The sequence below is a fragment of the Euleptes europaea genome, chromosome 6, assembly GCF_029931775.1.
Source record: "Euleptes europaea isolate rEulEur1 chromosome 6, rEulEur1.hap1, whole genome shotgun sequence".
NCBI lineage: Eukaryota > Metazoa > Chordata > Lepidosauria > Squamata > Sphaerodactylidae > Euleptes > Euleptes europaea.
Window position 1 is genome coordinate 84,948,981 of NC_079317.1, and position 18,971 is coordinate 84,967,951.

The 18,971-nt window shown below is 42.3% G+C and overlaps 2 protein-coding genes and 3 non-coding genes across 6 annotated transcripts in view; 3 read left to right on the forward strand and 2 right to left on the reverse strand.

Annotated features, from left to right (window-relative positions):
* DENND2B (DENN domain containing 2B) overlaps positions 1-181 on the forward strand; it is a 94,431-nt gene extending 94,250 nt beyond the window's left edge. For both annotated transcript variants that reach the window (XM_056850706.1, XM_056850707.1), the window contains exon 19: positions 61-181. In XM_056850706.1, coding sequence (XP_056706684.1) covers positions 61-95 — 35 coding nt within the window. In that variant the 3' untranslated portion in view covers positions 96-181. The remainder of the gene's footprint in view (positions 1-60) is intronic.
* Positions 182-6,575: 6,394 nt separating this feature from the next.
* RPL27A (ribosomal protein L27a) lies at positions 6,576-14,356 on the forward strand. The gene is made up of 5 exons (XM_056851942.1): positions 6,576-6,586; positions 9,633-9,700; positions 10,590-10,665; positions 12,586-12,760; positions 14,202-14,356. Exons 1-5 carry the CDS (start codon positions 6,576-6,578, stop codon positions 14,328-14,330), a joined length of 459 nt encoding a protein of 152 aa, XP_056707920.1. The 3' UTR covers positions 14,331-14,356.
* LOC130479847 (small nucleolar RNA SNORA3/SNORA45 family) lies at positions 12,159-12,289 on the forward strand. The gene has a single exon (XR_008933394.1). It is a non-coding gene; the product is annotated as a small nucleolar RNA SNORA3/SNORA45 family (small nucleolar RNA).
* A 2,804-nt stretch (positions 14,357-17,160) lies between the features above and the next one.
* Positions 17,161-17,291, reverse strand: LOC130479845 (small nucleolar RNA SNORA3/SNORA45 family). The gene has a single exon (XR_008933392.1). It is a non-coding gene; the product is annotated as a small nucleolar RNA SNORA3/SNORA45 family (small nucleolar RNA).
* Positions 17,292-18,281: 990 nt separating this feature from the next.
* On the reverse strand, positions 18,282-18,407 carry LOC130479846 (small nucleolar RNA SNORA3/SNORA45 family). The gene has a single exon (XR_008933393.1). It is a non-coding gene; the product is annotated as a small nucleolar RNA SNORA3/SNORA45 family (small nucleolar RNA).
* Between the last annotated feature and the right edge of the window lie 564 nt (positions 18,408-18,971).

The following is an 18,971-nucleotide window of genomic DNA, read 5'->3' on the forward strand; positions in this document are numbered from 1 at the left end:
GAATTCCCAAGGGCTTTTAATGTATGTTCATAATTGTGGGCCTCCTTTTTTGTTTCACAGGAAATAAAATGAAGTTCCTTCACAAGAAGAATTAATTCCTTTCTACTGAGATGTGGATCCAAAGACTGTTTATGACACTGGGCACAGAACACCGCCTGCAGCAATTCTGATTCTGGTCCTGATCACAAGTTGAAGTTACTGCAAATGTTGTTTGAGCGTGTGCCAGCAAAAACAAAACAAAAAATTGGACAAATATTTGTAAATAATGTGCTGTAAGTGTCCTTTTTTTGTCGTGAGCACAGACAACTGTGGTAATATTTGTATATTACTGAAAATAACAGGTGCTTCTTTCTTTGGTATGAATTGAGTTGTGCTTAGTGCAAACTGAATAGCTTATTATGTGCAGCTGACTGTCTCAGCGGAACCACTGACTTCTACAGGTGTTTGTGAGAGCTACGTGATGTATTATGGAAGTGAATGAACTCCAGCCTGGGAATTAGGGGGCGGGGGTACATGACAGAGGTCTGATTTTTATATGACAGAGTTTATATATATATATATATATTAGTTTTTCCCTCCCTTCTAATTCATTTGTCATGGGGAAAAAATAACAAGTTACTCCCTAATAAGGTACTTGATTCAGAATCACAGAATATCTGCTTTGTTTAAAACGATGATCAGTAAATCATTATACATTCTGCACTATGATTACTAAACATGGAGAGTTATCTGGCCTTTTGACACATAGGTTACCAGTGATTAGGTACAGCCCGTCCTTTCCTAATGTATGTATGATTTCTAATAAATTTTGTAAATACTGGTGTCAAATGTCCATATTCATTAGAATCCTTTTATTTCTTCTATGTATTGTATTCAGTTGAATTAAAAGGTAAAGGTCCCCTGTGCAAGCACCGGGTCATTCCTAACCCATGGGGTGACATCACATCCCGACGTTTCCTAGGCAGACTTTGTTTACGGGGTGGTTTGCCAGTGTCTTCCCCAGTCATCTTCCCTTTACCCCCAGCAAGCTGGGTACTCCTTTGACCGACCTCGGAAGGATGGAAGGCTGAGTCGACCTTGAGCCGGCTACCTGAAACTGACTTCCGTTGGGATCGAACTCAGGTCATGAGCAGAGCTTGGACTGCAGTACTGCAGCTTACCACTCTGTGCCACGGCCAACTAACTAATCAACCTAACTTCTACTTCAGGAGCAGACAATTTTTTTCAGTAGTGGGCAATATGATCAGAAATCCAAGGGTTGCTAGCTGCATTTTTTTAAAATTGATAACGATAGTGAAGTATAGCCTTAGTTATTCAAAAATATGGATTTTAATTGTAATGCAAAAAATGTTAATCAACTTTATTTGTACAATTTACAGACAATTATAGACCTAGAGCTAGTCATTCATAAATTTTGATCAAGTCATTGAGAATACTGGTGTTTAACAAACTGAACTCAGATTCAGTCACAGCGTGTCATATAGCCCCCATGGTCAGTACTTTGGGGACCCCAATCAACACACATCCCTCGAAGCAGCCTCTGTTGTTGTTCAAGGAGATCGAATTGAGTTTCTGTGATTCAGCTAATTGTAACCAGAGGTTGCATGGCCACTTGTCAAAAGAATACAGAAAGTAAGCGGTGCAGCTGTATAAAAAGCCTTACAACTGTGGCCTTAAGCATGTTTATTCCATAGTAAATTCCACAGTGTAATGGGAATTACTCTGAAGCAAGAACACATTATACTGCAGCCTTAATTGGTCTCTGTCACACAGTATTCTCCACATTTTTATATGCTATGTCTCTCCATCTCAATATACTAGAATACTAGGACATCTAATGAAACTGTTTGGCAGCTCTGTTGGAGAGGGTGGGATATAAGATTGAAAAAAAATGTTCAGGACAGACTACTGGTAGTTCTCCAAAGTGCACTTATGAAATGCATCACAAGATATGTTGATGGTGGCCAATAGTTTAGATGAATTTTGAAAAATATTAGACAACTTCACAGATAAATACCTTTGAGCTGCAATAAGTTAAAAATGAAACCTCTGTATTCGTATGCAGCATATCAGAGTCCCAGATACCTGGGATAAATGGGCTGTATGGTTGCCAACTCTGGGTTGGAGAATTCCTGAAGCTTTGGGGTGGTGCCCGGGGAGGGCAGTTTGAGGAGGGGAAGGAGCTGAGCAGGGATATGATGCTGGACAGTTTACCCTACAAAGCTTTAGTTTCCTCCAGTAGAACTGATCTGTTTAGTCTGGAGATCAGCTATAATTCTGGGAGAACTCCAGGCCTCATTTTGGTTGCTCTTTTCTGCACCTTCTCAATCTCTGTAATATCCTTTTCTGGTCACCACACCTAAAAAAGGATATTACAGAGCTTGAGAAGGTGCAGAAAAGAGCAACCAAAATGATTAGGGAACTACAGCAACTGTTCTATGGGGAGCAGTTAAGACGCTTAGGGCTGTTTAGCTTGGAAAGAAGGTGGCTGAGGGGAGACATGATAGAGGTCTATAAAATTATGCATGGTTTGGAGAAAGTGGACAGGGAGAAGTTTTTCTCCCTCTCCTATAATACTAGAACGCGAGGTCATCTGTTGAAGCTGGAGGGTGACAGATTCAAAACCGATAAACGTGGAACTCCCTGCCCCAGGATGTGGTGATGGCTACCAACTTGGAAGGCTTTAAGAGGGGAGGACATATTCATGGAGGAAAGGGGTATCCATGGCTATTAGTTAAAATGGATACTAGTCGTGCTGCATACCTATTCTCTCTAGTATCAGAAGAGCATGCCTATTATCTTGGGTGCTGTGGAACACAGGCAGGATGGTGCTGCTGCAGTCGTCTTGTTTGTGGCTTCCTAGAGGCTCCTGGTTGGCCACTGTGTGAACAGACTGCTGGACTTGATGGACCTTGGTCTGATCCAGCAGGGCCTTTCTTATGTTCTTACCTAGAGATTGCGAATACCAACTGGCCGACATATCCGATTCAGATTATTTATTAATACGGCCAAGCCATTAAAATATTCATATCAATTACAAGATAGAATTAAAAGATGCAGTATATAACTATGAGATATATAATTCTTAAATAGATAAATAAATTAACTAAAAAACCTCAGATTAAAATAACATTCTCCATTTTAGGTTAGATTGCCAAGCCCCCGCTTTATCTGACGAATCTTGTATATAGTAGCGCAGAATTTAGCTACTTTTTTTGTCGTCTGGGCTGACCCTTCCCGTAGGAGATTCCTCAACCTCTCTTCCTCAGAGCTGTCCTTTGTTAGGTTAGGGAGAGGGGAAATTAGCCTAAGTCTTGCGTTTTTGGCCCCAATCAGCTGGAGAGCTCACAAGCTCGTTTTGGCGTTCAATGTCAAAGAGCCTCTGCCTAACTAATTGCTTTACTTGGTCACCGTTGTGCTCTAACAGAAAGTGGGTGGAGAATCCCAGACTTTTGACTCTCCTCTCAGTCTGTTGCCACCATCTGGATTGAAAATCCTCACCAACAAGTAATGGCCGAAGGCCTTCAGTTGCCCCCAGCTCTTTCAGCCAGAGATAAATGGAGGAGAGACCAATCCTAGCTCCACCTTTAACATCCCAGTCTCCAAACGCACCCAGGAATTTGATACGCATGATAGTATTTGGAGTAATGCTCTAAGAAATTTAGCTTGGACCCGTTCCAGTGGGGCATAACTGGACATAGAGGAACCCAGTAAGGTTCTGTACAACATCTGGGCCATAGACTTTGCCTGAAACAATCTAACAGCAGCTGGAATAAAGTAGGCTCCCCTTGTACGAATTTTTTTTACTATATTATGGGACGATCTTTCAGCTAGATTTGCGGCCTGCCGGCCGACATATCCAACACAAGGGCACATGGCTAGCCACTGCTGGAGAAAGCTTGCTGGATGAGCCCTTATTAGCATCTAGTTTGGCTTTTCTTTCATCATTAAGATAAAATAATGTTAGAGACTTGAAATAAATGTTATGCATTTCTCTCTGTGTGTTAAGATCTATGTTTTAGGTCAGCAAGGTAAAAAGGATAAAGGTCCCCTGTGCAAGCACCGGGTCATTCCTAACCCATGGGGTGACATCACATCGCGACGTTTCCTAGGCAGACTTTGTTTACGGGGTGGGTTGCCAGTGTCTTCCCCAGTCATCTTCCCTTTACCCCCAGCAAGCTGGGTACTCATTTTACCAACCTCAGAAGGATGGAAGGCTGAGTCAACTTTGAGCCGGCTACCTGAAACCAGCGTCCGTCGGGATCGAACTCAGGTCGTGAGCAGAGCTTTTCGACTGCAGTACTGCAGCTTATTACTCTGCGCCACAGGGCTCATGCTTAGGTCAGCAAACCAGCTTTTATATATGAAATGAACAAGGTAGAGGGGCAAAAAATCGCAAGAACAGCTAAGCTCACCTCAACTTCCTAGAACCTTTTTTGGCTGAGGAGAGGCATTGGCCAGGCAGGGCATGAGAAAGAAAGCAGTGCTGCGACTTGAGTGAGCTCTTGACCCTAAAAACATTTTGGAGACATGAGAACAAGAACAGCTAGATTCGAGTCCAGTAGCACCTTAGAGACCAAAAAGATTTTCGAGTTATACACTTTCAAGAGTCAAAGCTCCCTTTGTCAATGAATAAGAAATAAAGCCTTCTTTTTATGAACTATGACTTTTTCCATTTAAAAGGAAGTTTTCCTCTTTTCCTCTCCATCATAAAATCTAGTAGAAGACCAAACGATGCCTTGCCTCCCAAATGTCCAAACAATCCACCCCAACTCTGTTAATCAGAAACCTAGAATACTGGCACACGAACTACATGTGCGCGGTCTCTCCCGTCCCCATGTTAGAGATAGGTCAGAGAACCACAGTTCTCTGTTGTGATCGGTTGCGTTTGTGCAAATGGAGGGGCACAAGTATCGCGAGATTTAAAGGATGACGGTCTTCACGGTTCTCTAGAAAGACTCCGATCATAGGTGGTAAAAAAGCCTCCATGTGCGTGGTAAAAGCTGCATAGAAATGCATGTAGAAAAATAGAACAGGCACGATCAAAATCATTGACACACACACAAACCCCAAACAAGATATTGGCTATCACCGCACTAGGTATTCCCAGCGATGTAGCAAGAGTTTGAAAATGTTATAAAAAACATTGCTTTAAAAGGGTTTTTGCCACGGCTAAAAAATGGTTGGAAGATGTCTTCACAGCTAAAGGGGCCAAACAAAGTGCGAACAGTATTTTTTATAACAGTTTCTTTTTTAAAAAAATAAATAATTTTTTATTTTTCTTCATTTAATACAGAGGTGGGGAACCTTTTTTCTGCCAAGGGCCATTTGGATATTTATAACATCATTCGTGGGCCATACAAAATTATCAACTTAAAATTAGCCGACCAAGCCCCAAGTAGGCAGCTGCCCCAGATGACCTCTCCCCCGGCATGGGCAAGCAGGCAGGCATCCAACCAGTGGCACAGGATGGTCTGTTGCACCAGCTAGGCGTAGCGGTCCAGCTGCACACCTGAGTTGCTCCTGCTCTGAATGGTCGGGGCCAGATTCCACAGCCGGCTCCTGCTACCTCCGCCTGCAGGGATGAAATGAGGACACACTGGCTAAGAACTCACCCACCCACATGCATTCTGGCCCTGCCCCCTTTAACCCCTCCATTGTCACCCCTTCTGCCCCCAGCCCTCTTGTAGTACAGAGGGAATACGTTTCTCCATGGCCTGGGTGAGAAAGGGTTAACGCAGTTTCTTGGGCGGTCCTAGCAACTCCACAGCTAACGACTTTTCTGCAAGGGGGAAAAGGTTCCTTTTCTCAGCAAAACAAACTCACATCCGTCTTGAATAGAGGCTATTCCTGTCTGCGGGAGGGGGCAGATCGCCTTTCTTAGATCCTTCTGAGTTAGAGATCTGTCAGGACCCACAAAGGGCCAGACCAAATGATTTTGCGGGCCTTAAACGGCCCCCGGGCCTGACGTTCCCCACCCCTGATTTAATATATCCATAAAAACAATATAATAATAATAATAATAATAAAGAGAAAAACAAATAGTATTTCTAATTTAACAATCAAATGACTTCCCCCTCTCCCTCTTCCGTCTAAAATTAAATTGTATAATCTTTTGCTAACGGAACTAATCCCAATATTATTTTAATTAATCTGTTCTTGTCGTATCCAACTTTATAAAATCAATACCTAATATAAAAATTAATACAAAGTAGGAATAAGGGATTAGATCAATGAGTATCCTTTAAATGGTCCCGTTAAAAAATAATTTTCACAGTACATTCTCCAAGCCTCCCATTCCCTCCAAAATTGTTCATTATCATTCTGATTTATCAAACTGTATGCTTCACCATCTCGGTCAAACAGTTTCAAACTCTTAATACATCGGTGGGAATACACTGAAAGTGCGAACAGAATGTTTTATAACTTTTCCAAACTCTTGATACATCGCTGGGAATACCTAGTGCGGTAACAGCCAGTACTGTTAAATCTGTTGTTTTGTGCTGGCCGATGGCCATAACAATAAATGAAAATGAAAAATGCTAAATCTGTGGAGAGGGGAAGGCTGTAAAGACATGGCAGTCAGGTAAGAACAGCTTGCTCCCACTCTGGTTCCCAACCAGGGGTCCGTGGACCCCCAGAGGTCCGCGAGAACTAAATTAAGGTCCACAAAACAAAATTATAAACCCATAATAAATTAATATTTTCAATTAAAAGTTCTCTATTATAAAAATATATATTCAAATATTATTCTAAGTTTAATGTTTAACTAACAGTTATGATTAAAGTTTATTTTCAAATTCTCGGAATCTTTATTTTGAACCTTGGGGTCCCTGCACCGAACAAAAAAGTCCTAGTGGTCCCTGGTCAAAAAAAGGTTGGGAACCAGAGGCTGAAGGCGACATCTGTGAGATTTCAAACCCTGGGATTATGAACACCCATGAAGCTGCCTTCTACTGAATCAGACCCTTGGCCCATCAAAGTCATTGTATGTCACAATATATATTTATATACTGTATATGAAGCCCCTAGAGCCATAAGAAATGCAAAAAAAAAAAGTCACTGTTAATAACTCATTCTCGAATTGCCCCCACTTAAAAAATCAAATTGCCCCCCCCCCCCCGTGGGGCGTGTGCCCCACGTTGGGAACCACTGATGTAGAGAGTGGCAAATCCAAGGCAAACACCCCCATTCATAAACGGCGCCTGAGTTCTGAGCATTCGGATGGGGGAAATGTGCATCTAGAGCAGTGATTCCCAACCCAGGGCACGTGTACCCCCACGGGTATGAACCAGGGATTTAGAGGTATGCAAAAAAAAAAACCTGAATAATGGGGAAGATATAAATTTGAAATAACAGCAACTATATTAATTATAAACATTTTGGTAATATGAAGGGTACAATTTACAGAAATGAGCTGCCAAGGGGTGTGTGTGTAAAGTGCCTTCAAGTCGCAGCCGACTTATGGCAACCCCTTTTTGGGGTTTTCATGGCAAGAGACTAACAGAGGTGGTTTGCCAGTGCCTTCCTCTGCTCAGCAACCCTGGTCTTCCTTGGTGGTCTCCCATCCAAATACTAACCAGGGCTGACCCTGCTTAGCTTCTGAGATCTGACAAGAGCAGGCTAGCCTGGGCCATCCAGGTCAGGGCCAAGGGGTACGCAAGTGAAAAAAGGCTGGGAACCACTGATCTAGAGAGTGGCAAATCCCAGGCCAAACCTCCCAGGCATCAATGGCCAGAGGCGAAAGCGGGGAATGGAGCCAAAAAAAAAACCCAGGTTGAGAACCACTGCAATGTCGATGCCCGTGGCTTTCTCCACTCCGACCCCGCAAATGAAGTCGAATCGGAACCGGACGTCGAGGCTGCGCGGGTCCCTTTCTCCCACGCCTCTTTGACCTCCCTCCCCCAGTCTTCGTAATTGGAGACGCCGCGAGGGAAGCGGTCTCGTTCTTCGCGCGGCGCGAAGTCTCGCGAGAGGCGCGTCTCTCTCTTGTCTCGGCCCAGCCCGGCAGGATGGTAGGTGGCGGGGTCTCGTGGCCTGGTCTCCAGGAGCCCGGGCGGGGGAGGGGGGAGGGGGGAGGCGGGGGTCGTAGCGTGCAGTGAGGGGCGGGCGGGGGGTCGTGGCTGGCTCCCGCTTTGCTGCCTGGGAGGCCGAGGACACAAAGCCCTATTGATGCACGGGCGGTTTCCCCTGGGATTTGCCGCTCTCGAGATGCACATTTCCCCCCATCCGAATCCTCACAACTCTGCTGAGACAGCAAGGTAGACTTCCCCTGGCTATGGAAGATCCACTGATTTAGCAGTTTGCAATAATCTCTTTTCCTTTCTGTAAATGTATTAGGACAGCAAGGGAAATAGCTTGTTGCTGGGCAGGGTGTCTCTGTAACGGAGGGTTACAGTGAACCATAACAAGAACTGGGTGAAACTCATCCACAGTGGGTAGCCGAGTTGGTCTGTCTGCAGGAGTAGAAAAGAGCAAGAGTCCAGTTGCACCTTAAAGACTTAACAAAAATATTTTCTGGCAGTTTATGAGCTTTCGTGAGCCTTTAGTCTGACTGCAGGAATAAAAAACAGCAAGAGTCCAGTTGCACCCTAAAGACTAACAAAAATATTGTCTGGTAGGGTATGAGCTTTCGTGAGCCTTTAGTCTGTCTGCAGTCGTAGAAAAGAGCAAGAGTCCAGTTGCACCCTAAAGACTAACAGAAATATTTTCTGGCAGGGTATGAGCTTTCTGAAGAAGTGACCTGGGTGAAACTTACTTTACTGCCACATCTATGTCTGGAGTGCTATCAGCTTTACCCTGAATGTTGATGGGTTGTCATATCTTGAATTTGGATAAATATCCCTTCTTTCCTCAGTATGATCGGGACTCAGAGATTTCTGCCCATTAGGGCCTCTGGGTCGCAGCTGCTCCAAATAAATAACTGTTTCTTGAAACAATGGTCTTGCGTCTCTCCCCCCCCCCCCCGAACCCCCAGTTTTGTCACAACACTGCATGGGGGCTTGTTTTTGAGTTTTGAAAATTTGGGTGGGGGAAATGTGCATCCAGAGGGCGGCGAGTCTCAGGCGAAACCTCCCGTGCCTAAATGGCCAGAGTTGAGGGGAGGGGGCTCACCCTTCGGGCATGCATAAAGAAAGCCTTATACAATTGGTAAAACCATTAGAGCATAACAAACATTTAAACCCTGATAAAACTCATGTGGTACTCCTAAAAGTTAAAAGATGGGACTGCATATTCATTGTCTGACTTGGACGGGCCTAGAAAACTAAGATGTCTTCGTGTTTTTTTGCTTTTGCAACAGTATGATTTAATGTGTGTGTGTAAAGTGCCTTCAAGTCACAGCCGACTTATGGCGACCCCTTTTGGGGTTTTCATGGCAAGAGACTAACAGAGGTGGTTTGCCAGTGCCTTCCTCTGCACAGCAGCCCTGGTATTCCTTGGTGGTCTCCCATCCAAATACTAACTAGGGCTGACCCTGCTTAGCATCTGAGATCAGGCTAGCCTGGGCCATCCAGGTCAGGGCATGATTTAATGTTAGGGGATGATAATATTCTGTGACAGAAGCCTTGTAACTCCCAAGATTGGTGGGTTTGGATTTTGTTGTAATTCTGAATTTTTTTTTGCATTCATTTTAAGCCTTCCAAACTGAGGAAGACCCGGAAGCTGAGGGGTCATGTCAGCCATGGCCACGGCCGTATCGGTAAAACCACTAGATTATTTCCTAACTTGGTGCTGGTTTAACGATAAGCTGGCCTTAGGCATGGTGGGAAAGAGTGGGGTTGGGGGAGTGCATCCTACCAAGTTGGTGTGCTGGCTCTGCCTTCACCGATGGGTGTCCCATGCATTAGCATTTGTCCACTCTGGTGTGTAGTTTATATTTGGTTCAAGTCTAGATTGAATGTAGGATTGCAGTTGGGTGTAGGGCACCTATCTGAACGATATGGCAGAGCATACGTATTTGCTGGCCAGTATGCCGAATGGGTGGGAAAGTAAGCCAGCATGGTATAGGAGAGCCAGTGTGGTGTGGTGATTAAGAGTGGTGGTTTGATTCCCCTCTCCACATGAGCGGTGGATGCTTATCTAGTGAACTGGGTTGGTTTCCCCACTCCTATACTTGAAGACAGCTTGGGCTAGTCACAGCTCTCTTAGAACTCTCTCAGCCCCATCCACCTCACAGGGTATCTGTTGTGGGGACAGGAAGAGAAGGTGATTGTAAGTCGGTTTGATTCTTCCTTAAGTGGTAGAGAAATTCGGCACATAAAAACCTACTCTTCTTCTAAGGTACACTCTTCTCTTTCCACTGTTCATAGAGCAGTGGCCCTTAGCCTGTGCTGCTTCATAATGCTTGGAAGTATGCTGCTTTGGTTATTGGTAATCTAAAGCAATTTAGAAGATGATCTTGTTGGTTGCATCTATAAATTCCATAATAATGTTATGAGTGTGATCAGCTATACAGTGATTTTAATAACGGCTGACTTGAGGGCCGTTGTTGGCTGGGAAGAAGCATAGAGTATATAACATCTTTATTCCAAGCAGTTTTTAATGAATCAATTACATAATTTATAATCTTCAACTGATTTTTTTTTTAGGCAAACACAGGAAGCATCCTGGAGGTCGTGGTAATGCTGGGGGTATGCACCACCACAGAATTAATTTTGACAAATAGTAAGCTATGTCTTCTTTTTTTCTTAGCTGCCCATGGTTATTTTCCTGCCTTCCTTACAGGGCTTGCTAAGGTTATGCTGGTTTTTTATATTGATGTCTTCATTGGAAACAGACATAGGGGGGAGAAGTGTGTCAGCTAGAGCAACTGCCTTATGAGGAGCGGTTAAAACACTTAAGGCTGTTTAGCTTAGAAAAAAAAACAAGGAGAGAAATGATAGAGGTCTATAAAATTATGCACATTGAGGAGACAGTGGAAAGGGAGAAGCTTTTCTCCCTCTCTCATAATACTAGAATGTGGGGTCATCTGCTGAAGCTGAAGGATGAAAGATTCAAAACAGACAAAAGAAAGTATTTCTTCACACAGTGCATAGTTAAATTGTGGAACTCCCTGCCTCAGGATGTGGCAATGGCTGCCAAATTGGAAGGCTTTAAGAGGGGAGTGGACATGTTCATGGAGGTTAGGGCTATCCATGGCTACTAGTCATGATTCATACCTATTCTATCCAGTATGAGAGAAGCATGCCTGTTATGTTAGGTGCTGTGGAAGACAGACAGGACAATGCTGCTGCAGTTGTCTTGTTTGTGGGCTTCCTAGAAGCACCTGGTTGACCACTGTGTGAACAGACTGCTGGACTTGATGGGCCTTGGTCTGATCCAGCATGGCTTTTCTTGTGTTCTTATGTTACATATATAGGGAAATTAGTAAATGCAGCATTCAACTAAAAGCTGTACAAAATCTCTGCAGAGCACAGTTACATTGCATCTTGATAGTTCATCTAGTTTGCTATTTGTGCCTTTAATATTGATTAACTATTTGGTGATTTGCCTAAAAATGGAAATTAAAACTGATCAGTAAATTGAGGAAAATACCTACAGAAAAAAATATAATTTCCTTTGGCTAGGCACGCACAACATAAAGTGAGAGTTGTATGTTGATCCAGCCATTTTTTCCCCTTGATGAACACAATTGTTTGGGCAGCAACTGATAGTTGGAGTAATGGGACAAAGCTTGAACTTTCTTTGCACATGATTAACTCAGCAGACCTCCTACTGGAATCCTGGATCAATGAGAAGTATATGCATGCATCTAAATTAGTTACAAGAAAGGGTGAGGCTGTAAATGTGTTAAGTAAAATAACAGACTTATTTATTCAGTATGCCTTAACAATGCTGCCATTCTATTACAATTTAATCAGTTAATTTAGTTGCCAAATAGCAATGAATTGTTTATGGGTTGTTCGTATAGAACAGAGAGCTATGCTAGTTAGTACACCATGTCTATTTATAACGTACTTATTGTAGAGTATGTTTTACTCTTTGACTCAGGTTTGACAACTGCAGTGTTTTTCTGAACAGTATCTTTGGTGATTTTACAGCATGGTCCTAATGTAGTCACTCGGAAGTAACTCTTACTAAGTTCAGTGGAATGTATTTCATAGGAAGTGAATTCAGGTTTGCAGCCTTGAGCACGAGAAGGCAGATATCCCAAAACAACAGAGACTAGAGTCACATCTAGATGGGGTCAGTTATCATGGTGTGCTATAGTACTCGGAGAGTAAGAGCTGACCTTTATTTACTGACTGTCCTTTCTGTAGTACAGTTAGTCACCTGGTTAGTGACAGAAGGCAATTTTCCAGTGTGGGTTACCAGAAGGATGATGATAACAATTTTGTGTGGCTGGGTAACAATAATTAGTAAACTGTCAAGACTCAAGACTTTTCTAAAGAGTAGTTTGTTGCCTGTGGGACAAAGTAAAAGATGGATGTGTGGGGTCAGTAAATGAAGAAGAAATAATTTCTTGTTCAGGTGGCTGTAAAAGTAGTATTATATCCTATTTGTATGTACTTCCAGTTAGGTAATTCTGTGCTTGTATAGTGAATGAAGCCAGTGGCTTTATTTTTGCATTTGATTTCCTTCTAGCCATCCTGGTTATTTTGGAAAAGTTGGTATGAGACATTACCACTTGAAGAAGAACCAACACTTCTGCCCTACAGTCAATCTGGATAAACTCTGGACTCTTGTTAGTGAGCAGACAAGGCTCAACTATGCCAAAAACCAGTCTGGATTAGCTCCTGTTATAGATGTTGTGCGCTCAGTAAGTGTCACTAACACTTGTTTTCTGAAACTGCTTTTTAAGCATATCTTCCTGGTGTACATAGCTACTTTTTATACTTATTGTCTATTACTGAAAGGCTTGTAGTAATGTATTGCACAAATTAAGAATGTTGTGGGCATAAATCACGGTGTTGATGTCAGTGAAGCAAAAGTAAGTTTAAGACAATGTTAATTTCCTCAAGGGTAAAATTTATTTCCACCTTATTTTCTTGGACTTAACTTGAGACAGAAATTGGAAAACTTTCTTTTCTTTCTTTCTCCTAGACATGGGTTGGATCCCACCTACATCCGTGCAGGGGAGCACAATTTCCCTGCCTCTCCTCCTGAAATGCAACCCTGCAAATGCTGCTCCTGGGTGGGGGTGGGGAGTTAAAGGGCTGCTGTAGTGTGGGGAGTCTATCAGCAAAAAGTTACCCCTTCTTTGCACATAGGGATCTTTACCACAAGATCTCACCCTATTCCTTCTTGCTTAAGTGGGGAAAGAGCAAATATTCAGGCGGTTCTTAGTCTTTGTTTCTGAATGGAATCTGAAGTATCTTCATATTTGAAAGAAACGTAGTTTAGAAGATAGTAAAATGGAAAACAACATATGAACATATGTGCCTAGATAAAAGGTAAAGGTCCCCTGTGCAAGCACCGGGTCATTCCTGACCCATGGGGTGATGTCACATCCTGACGTTTCCTAGGCCATTATTTCACTGCTCAGTAGTCTAAGAACACTTTGTGGTTTGGTATTGCTGACTTTTCAGCCTCAGTATGATGACTATGTGAATTGCTAGGATGAGGCTTTGTTCCACATGCCTGATTTTACTGTGTGGCTAAACATTTTATGATTCAAGAGTAGTGGAACAAATGCTTGGGCAATACGGTGAACAGGACTTTCCTGCTTTTCGCCTGTAGTTTATACATATATGCGGTGGTGTTTCACAGTAAAAGTCCCTGGTTTAATAAAATGATCTCCAAAAAGTTAGAGGGGCACTACTGTATGATACAGTATTCTGTTGTCTACACCATGTATCCTACGAAGTTTCAGTTGAAGGTGCGTTTTTTTTTCTTTATTCCTGGGGATCTGGGACTTGTTTGGACAACTGCCCAGATGGGGGAGGGAGCTACAGTAGAATGAGGTAAAAGTATGAAAAAACTTGCTGTTGGGAAAAGAAGGCCATTTTCTTTCATCTGTACAGATGCCCTGCCATGGGTGTATGTCTGTGCAAGTCTCACAACCTCAAGACCAATTGTTCTGAAGGTTGAAAGGGATGGGTGGGGGTGGGGGGTGGGAGATTGTGGGGGAAATCCGCAAACCTTCTATTGGCACTTGGAAGGATACGAGTCAGTTAATATTATTGAAATTACTGAAAGCTGATGGTTTCAGAACACACTTTGTTTACATAAAAGTTTATACTAATGTTTCATTTTTCCAGGGCTACTACAAAGTTCTGGGCAAGGGGAAGCTGCCCAAACAGCCTGTAATTGTGAAAGCTAAATTCTTCAGCAGAAAAGCCGAAGAGAAAATCAAAGAAGTTGGTGGCGCCTGTGTGCTAGTAGCATAAATGATTTTTCCATGTATTCAGGCATGAATAAAGTTTCAAATATGTGTGTATGTTTTGATACACTAATGGTAATGGTGTAGTCTTACTGCCAATTCTGGTACTGCTGAATTGGTCTCAAGAGGAAAACTGAACGTATGTGATCCTTGTAGCCAGAACCACACACCATGTAAAAGCCAAAATGACACTGGCTGCATAGTTCAGAATCCTGACAATATCAGTGTTCATTATGATTTTTAGGAAGTACACATTGGAGTGATTAGGCTTGAAATGGAAATGTGTAAGAAAGGTCTATTGAAAGCTGAGCAGCTTGAATTTCTTGTGCCGCTGCTATTTCCAGATAGTGCAGAATTCAGATTGTTTTGCTTCTGCACCAAGAAAGATTGCATTCTTAATGCAGTGTTCTGGTGGACATGTTTGTGCTGCAACAAATCCTTTAGCAGTCACATCTTAATTTTACTGCAGGAAAGGTTGGAGTTGAAAGTTGCCTTGCCCTGGGAGAACTAGCAGTCCCAAGTCAGCCTGTTTCTCAGCTCAGAAGACAAACTTTTCAGGTTTGAAAACTGGGGAAGCATGGCAAAACAATTGTTAAATCAGCTAGCCCTTTGGATAGATGTTTTCAGATCCTCAGAAGCTGGGGGAATTTGAAAAGACAAATTGTTACGCTCCTGTCAGGTGCGCAATTGATAGGGTGAGGACAGCACCTCTTTGTGTAGTATGGGAATGTTCCTGAAGTATCACACAGTACAGTTAGCCAGAGGTGTGTGCTATAATTCTATGGGAGCACTGAAATGTGCAGAGTATTGGAACGGTTGCAGAATTCAAGAATCTTTGCTTCCCAGAACTTCGATGAATATCGGCAAGGCCTACATAACTAGTGTCTTGTATTGAGGACTTCAGTACTTTGGATAGTCCATGTTTAACAAAGTCAATAACAAAAAATAGGAAAAAAGTGTAGAGATTATGCTAACATTTAATTTGCATAGTGTATGCACATTTTAAAATCTAGCCTTTCCTGGAGTGGAACTTCAGTTTCACTGGCACAGTATGTACGTAACCTTGCTTCTAGTTTGAGGCAGTTCAAGAGACAGGAGCCTTTTATCATCGAAGAGCCAAACAATTTAAAATCAGAGTAAGAGATCAAACAGCCAGTAATGCCAATTTACATAGCCAGTACATTTTAGAATAATTTGCTATATGCAATGTGATTAACTGCAATGAGCATGATACTGGAAAAGTGGATGGATTAACACTATATAACATGAGAATACTATACCTTCTATGAGTGTATGTTAAGTGTGATTAGATTGTCGTGACTCCTTTCCCCTCCCCAGTACAGCCACTCATTCCTCAAACTTCCATGCCCATATAAGTAATTGAAAACAACACAATTCGCAGTTTTATGCAGTCTTTTTATTAAATTAAGCCACAAACGTACCAAGTACTGAACTCCCTTAATTTTCTCTTGTTGTAAAGATCTTGTTTTTACAATCCGATTAGGCAGCTTTACCCTTCCCAAAGACAGTATAGGAGCCCTGCAATGAAAGTCTCAGAACTTCAGTCTACTGTTCCGCCATATACCCCAGACATAATACAAGATACACAATAAATCAGGCTTGTACAGTTTGTAATCCCCAAACAGCTCACTAGCACTGTGTTGTGCCTGTTAGATGCTTGGAAACCTGTGAGACAGCAAAAACACTTCAATCCTTGGTTAGCCCATGTGTGATGGGTTACAGGTTGTGCACACAGGATATAAGTGAATCAGAGTTGGAAGAGACCACTAGGGTCATCTAGTCCAAGCTCCTGCACAATGCTGGAAATTTGCAACTACCTCCCACGCCCCCAGTGATCCCTACTTCATGTCTAGAAGATGGCAAAAAAAAAAAAAAAACCTCCAAGACCCCTGGCCAATTTGGCCCGGAGGAAAATTGCTTCCTGGCTCCAAAGTGGCAATCGGCATTACCCTTGGCATGTGAAGAAAGGGCCACGAGAGCCAAACAGTGACACAACTGTCCAGCCTAAGTTCACAAAATCAGCACTGCTGATGGATGGCTATCTAGCCTCTGCTTAAAAATCTCTTAAGGAGAGCCCATCACCTCCGAGGAAGCCTGTTCCACTTAGGAACTGCTCTAGCTGTCAGAAAGTTCTTCCTAATGTTTAGCTGGAAACTTCTGATTTAATTTCAACCCATTGGTTTTGGTCTGACCTTCTGGGGCAACAGAAGACAACCCTGCACCATCCTCCAAATCCTTCAAGAAGTTGAAGATAGTTATATCACCTCTCAGTCGTCTCCTCTCCAGGCTAAACACCCAGCTCCTTCAACCTTTCCTCATAGGACTTGGTCTCCAGACCTCTCACCATCTCCTCTGGTGTTGCTCTCCTCTGGACACGTTCCAGCTTGTCAACATCTTTCTTAAATTGTGGTGCCCACTTAAATGTAAATACTTGTCTGGCATTCAAGTTTGCGGCATGGTTAAGTTTCCAAACAGGCAATCTAATCTCCAACTTCACTTTCAACAAGCAGCGCATTCATTTATAGTTGCCACCTGATTAAAAAAAGGAAAGTGTGGTATCAGCATGATTGAAGCCAATGTGATGCAGGTTCAAATTCCTATTCAGCGAAGAAGCTTACTTGGCAGCCCTGTTGAGGTTATACACTGAACTGCAAAAATGAAATCCAAACAATGAGAACAACGCTTAAATAAAATGGAGCTCTAAATTTCTCTTAAGATTGTTCTACAGTTAACCTGTTAAGCTTCTAAAAATTGCCTGGCTTTGGTTTTATTAGAGTAGACAACAGTCTCCGCTATCAAACTTGTACCATCAGAAGAATTGTTACTGATCTGGTGACTTACTGTGGCATGAAATGCCACAAGAAGTGAATAAAGATCAGTAGTCTTTCTCCGAGAACTATAGCACATCAAAACAATCAAGATGCCAGGATGTGACTCTAGCCTCGATATCAACAAGCATGAAAGCATACCATAACTTGGGATTTGTAAAGGACTGCACAAAGTATCAAATTTCAAACACCTGAATATTAGAACATTTTAAAAAGCCAGCTTACTTCCAGAGGGATCTCAAACAAGCACAGAACTATTTTTTTTTACTTTCAGAGTGATAGAAGAGGATACTTCAGCCAAAACAACAAAAGGCTAAGGAAACAATACGTATCACAAACACAAAAGCTATACTTCACTTGCAAATAGTGATCATCATCAGGGGGTCCAGTATCATGACACTAAATGGACACTCTGATCTTGTGTCTTCCAATAAATGCATCATTGCCCAAATACACAATGTTGCGAAGGAAAAATGGAGAATATGATGTATGTCAATTTGAGTCCCCAACTAGGGAGAAATACAGGGTACAAATGAAGTTAAAATAAAAATACAGGGGTGTCTATATCCAACATTTACCGCTTTTTATAGGAGACAGAAATATATGCAGTATAATTTATGGCTTGCAATTAAATGCAGTTTAATGAGGCAATATTAATATTGACTTTTTAAGCTTATTTACAGATCTAAAAATGAAGGGAAGCCTTTGGAAGACAGTGGATTATTCCAAAACATTTGGAATGATTTTTTCTTGCAATGCACGTTGTTTCACATCTGCAGATCACGAACTTACCTGACATCAACAGATAGCTGCCCCTACTTCTTTGTATGTCTACTTGAGTGTCTGCCCTCTTGCAACAAATGCCCAGAGTTTATTCATACTGACTGTTAAGACATCAGCGCTGGCTTTCCTTCAAGTGAGAACATCCCTTACCAACTTTTTCCAGCACGACCAGGGTGTCTAGGGAAAAAAAATTACAATGGCTTCAGCTAAGTATAATCTTTATATTCTTGTTCCTGTTTTCCTTCCAATTTGATTTATGTGTATGAATGTCTAGTTATTTTGAGGAGGCTTTGCCCAACAGCAAATTCACTGTAACAGAGATATAGATCTGTCACTAACTTGGTAACTGATGTGCTACTTAACACCTCAGTCAGTTAAGTCAGTTATTATTCTCCGAGTACAATAGCACATCATGATAACAGTCCATATCTAGATGTGACTCTAGTCTCGGGTGTTTGTAGATACACAAATTCCTAATTAAACAGGTACGTTTCCACCCAGACTTTTGTTATGAATCATTTTATTACATATTTCCAGACCACCAAATCCACTCTCAAAAAGGAAAAAAAACCCAATACAAATGGAACTCTCATGTTCACCCTTATAGAATCACAAGTAGTGGAACTACAGGGAACTTGTGAGGAAGGGGAAATCCTCCCCGCACTGGTCTCGCCTCTTGCTTTCCCCACTGCTGTCGCCGCCACCATTCTGCCTCTCCTGCCTCCTCCTTTCCCCCACCATCTTTGTGTCCCCCTCAGCCATTTTCCTCATCCTGTCTCCCCCTTCCTGTATTCACACCTTACTACACTTTTCTTGTAATACGTTATATGGAGTTGCTAGGCTAGCAAATCTTTTCTTTTAAAAAGTTGAGATGTGGGATTCCCCAGGCTTGTAGAACCATTTCTGAATGTGATCCTATTACGTAGATTTTTTTTTAATCTGCACGCTGGGTCCCCAGTTCAGAACTAGATATACGTTATAAACAAAACAGTTTAATGATAAAAGTTTTTTTTTGG

What these genes read in the sequence shown, in the direction of transcription:
- RPL27A (XM_056851942.1), top strand. An exon ending in AGAATTAATTTTGACAAATA is followed by an intron (nt 10,666 to 12,585) that starts GTAAGCTATGTC and finishes ATTTCCTTCTAG; the next exon opens with CCATCCTGGTTATTTTGGAA. An exon ending in TTATAGATGTTGTGCGCTCA is followed by an intron (nt 12,761 to 14,201) that starts GTAAGTGTCACT and finishes TCATTTTTCCAG; the next exon opens with GGCTACTACAAAGTTCTGGG.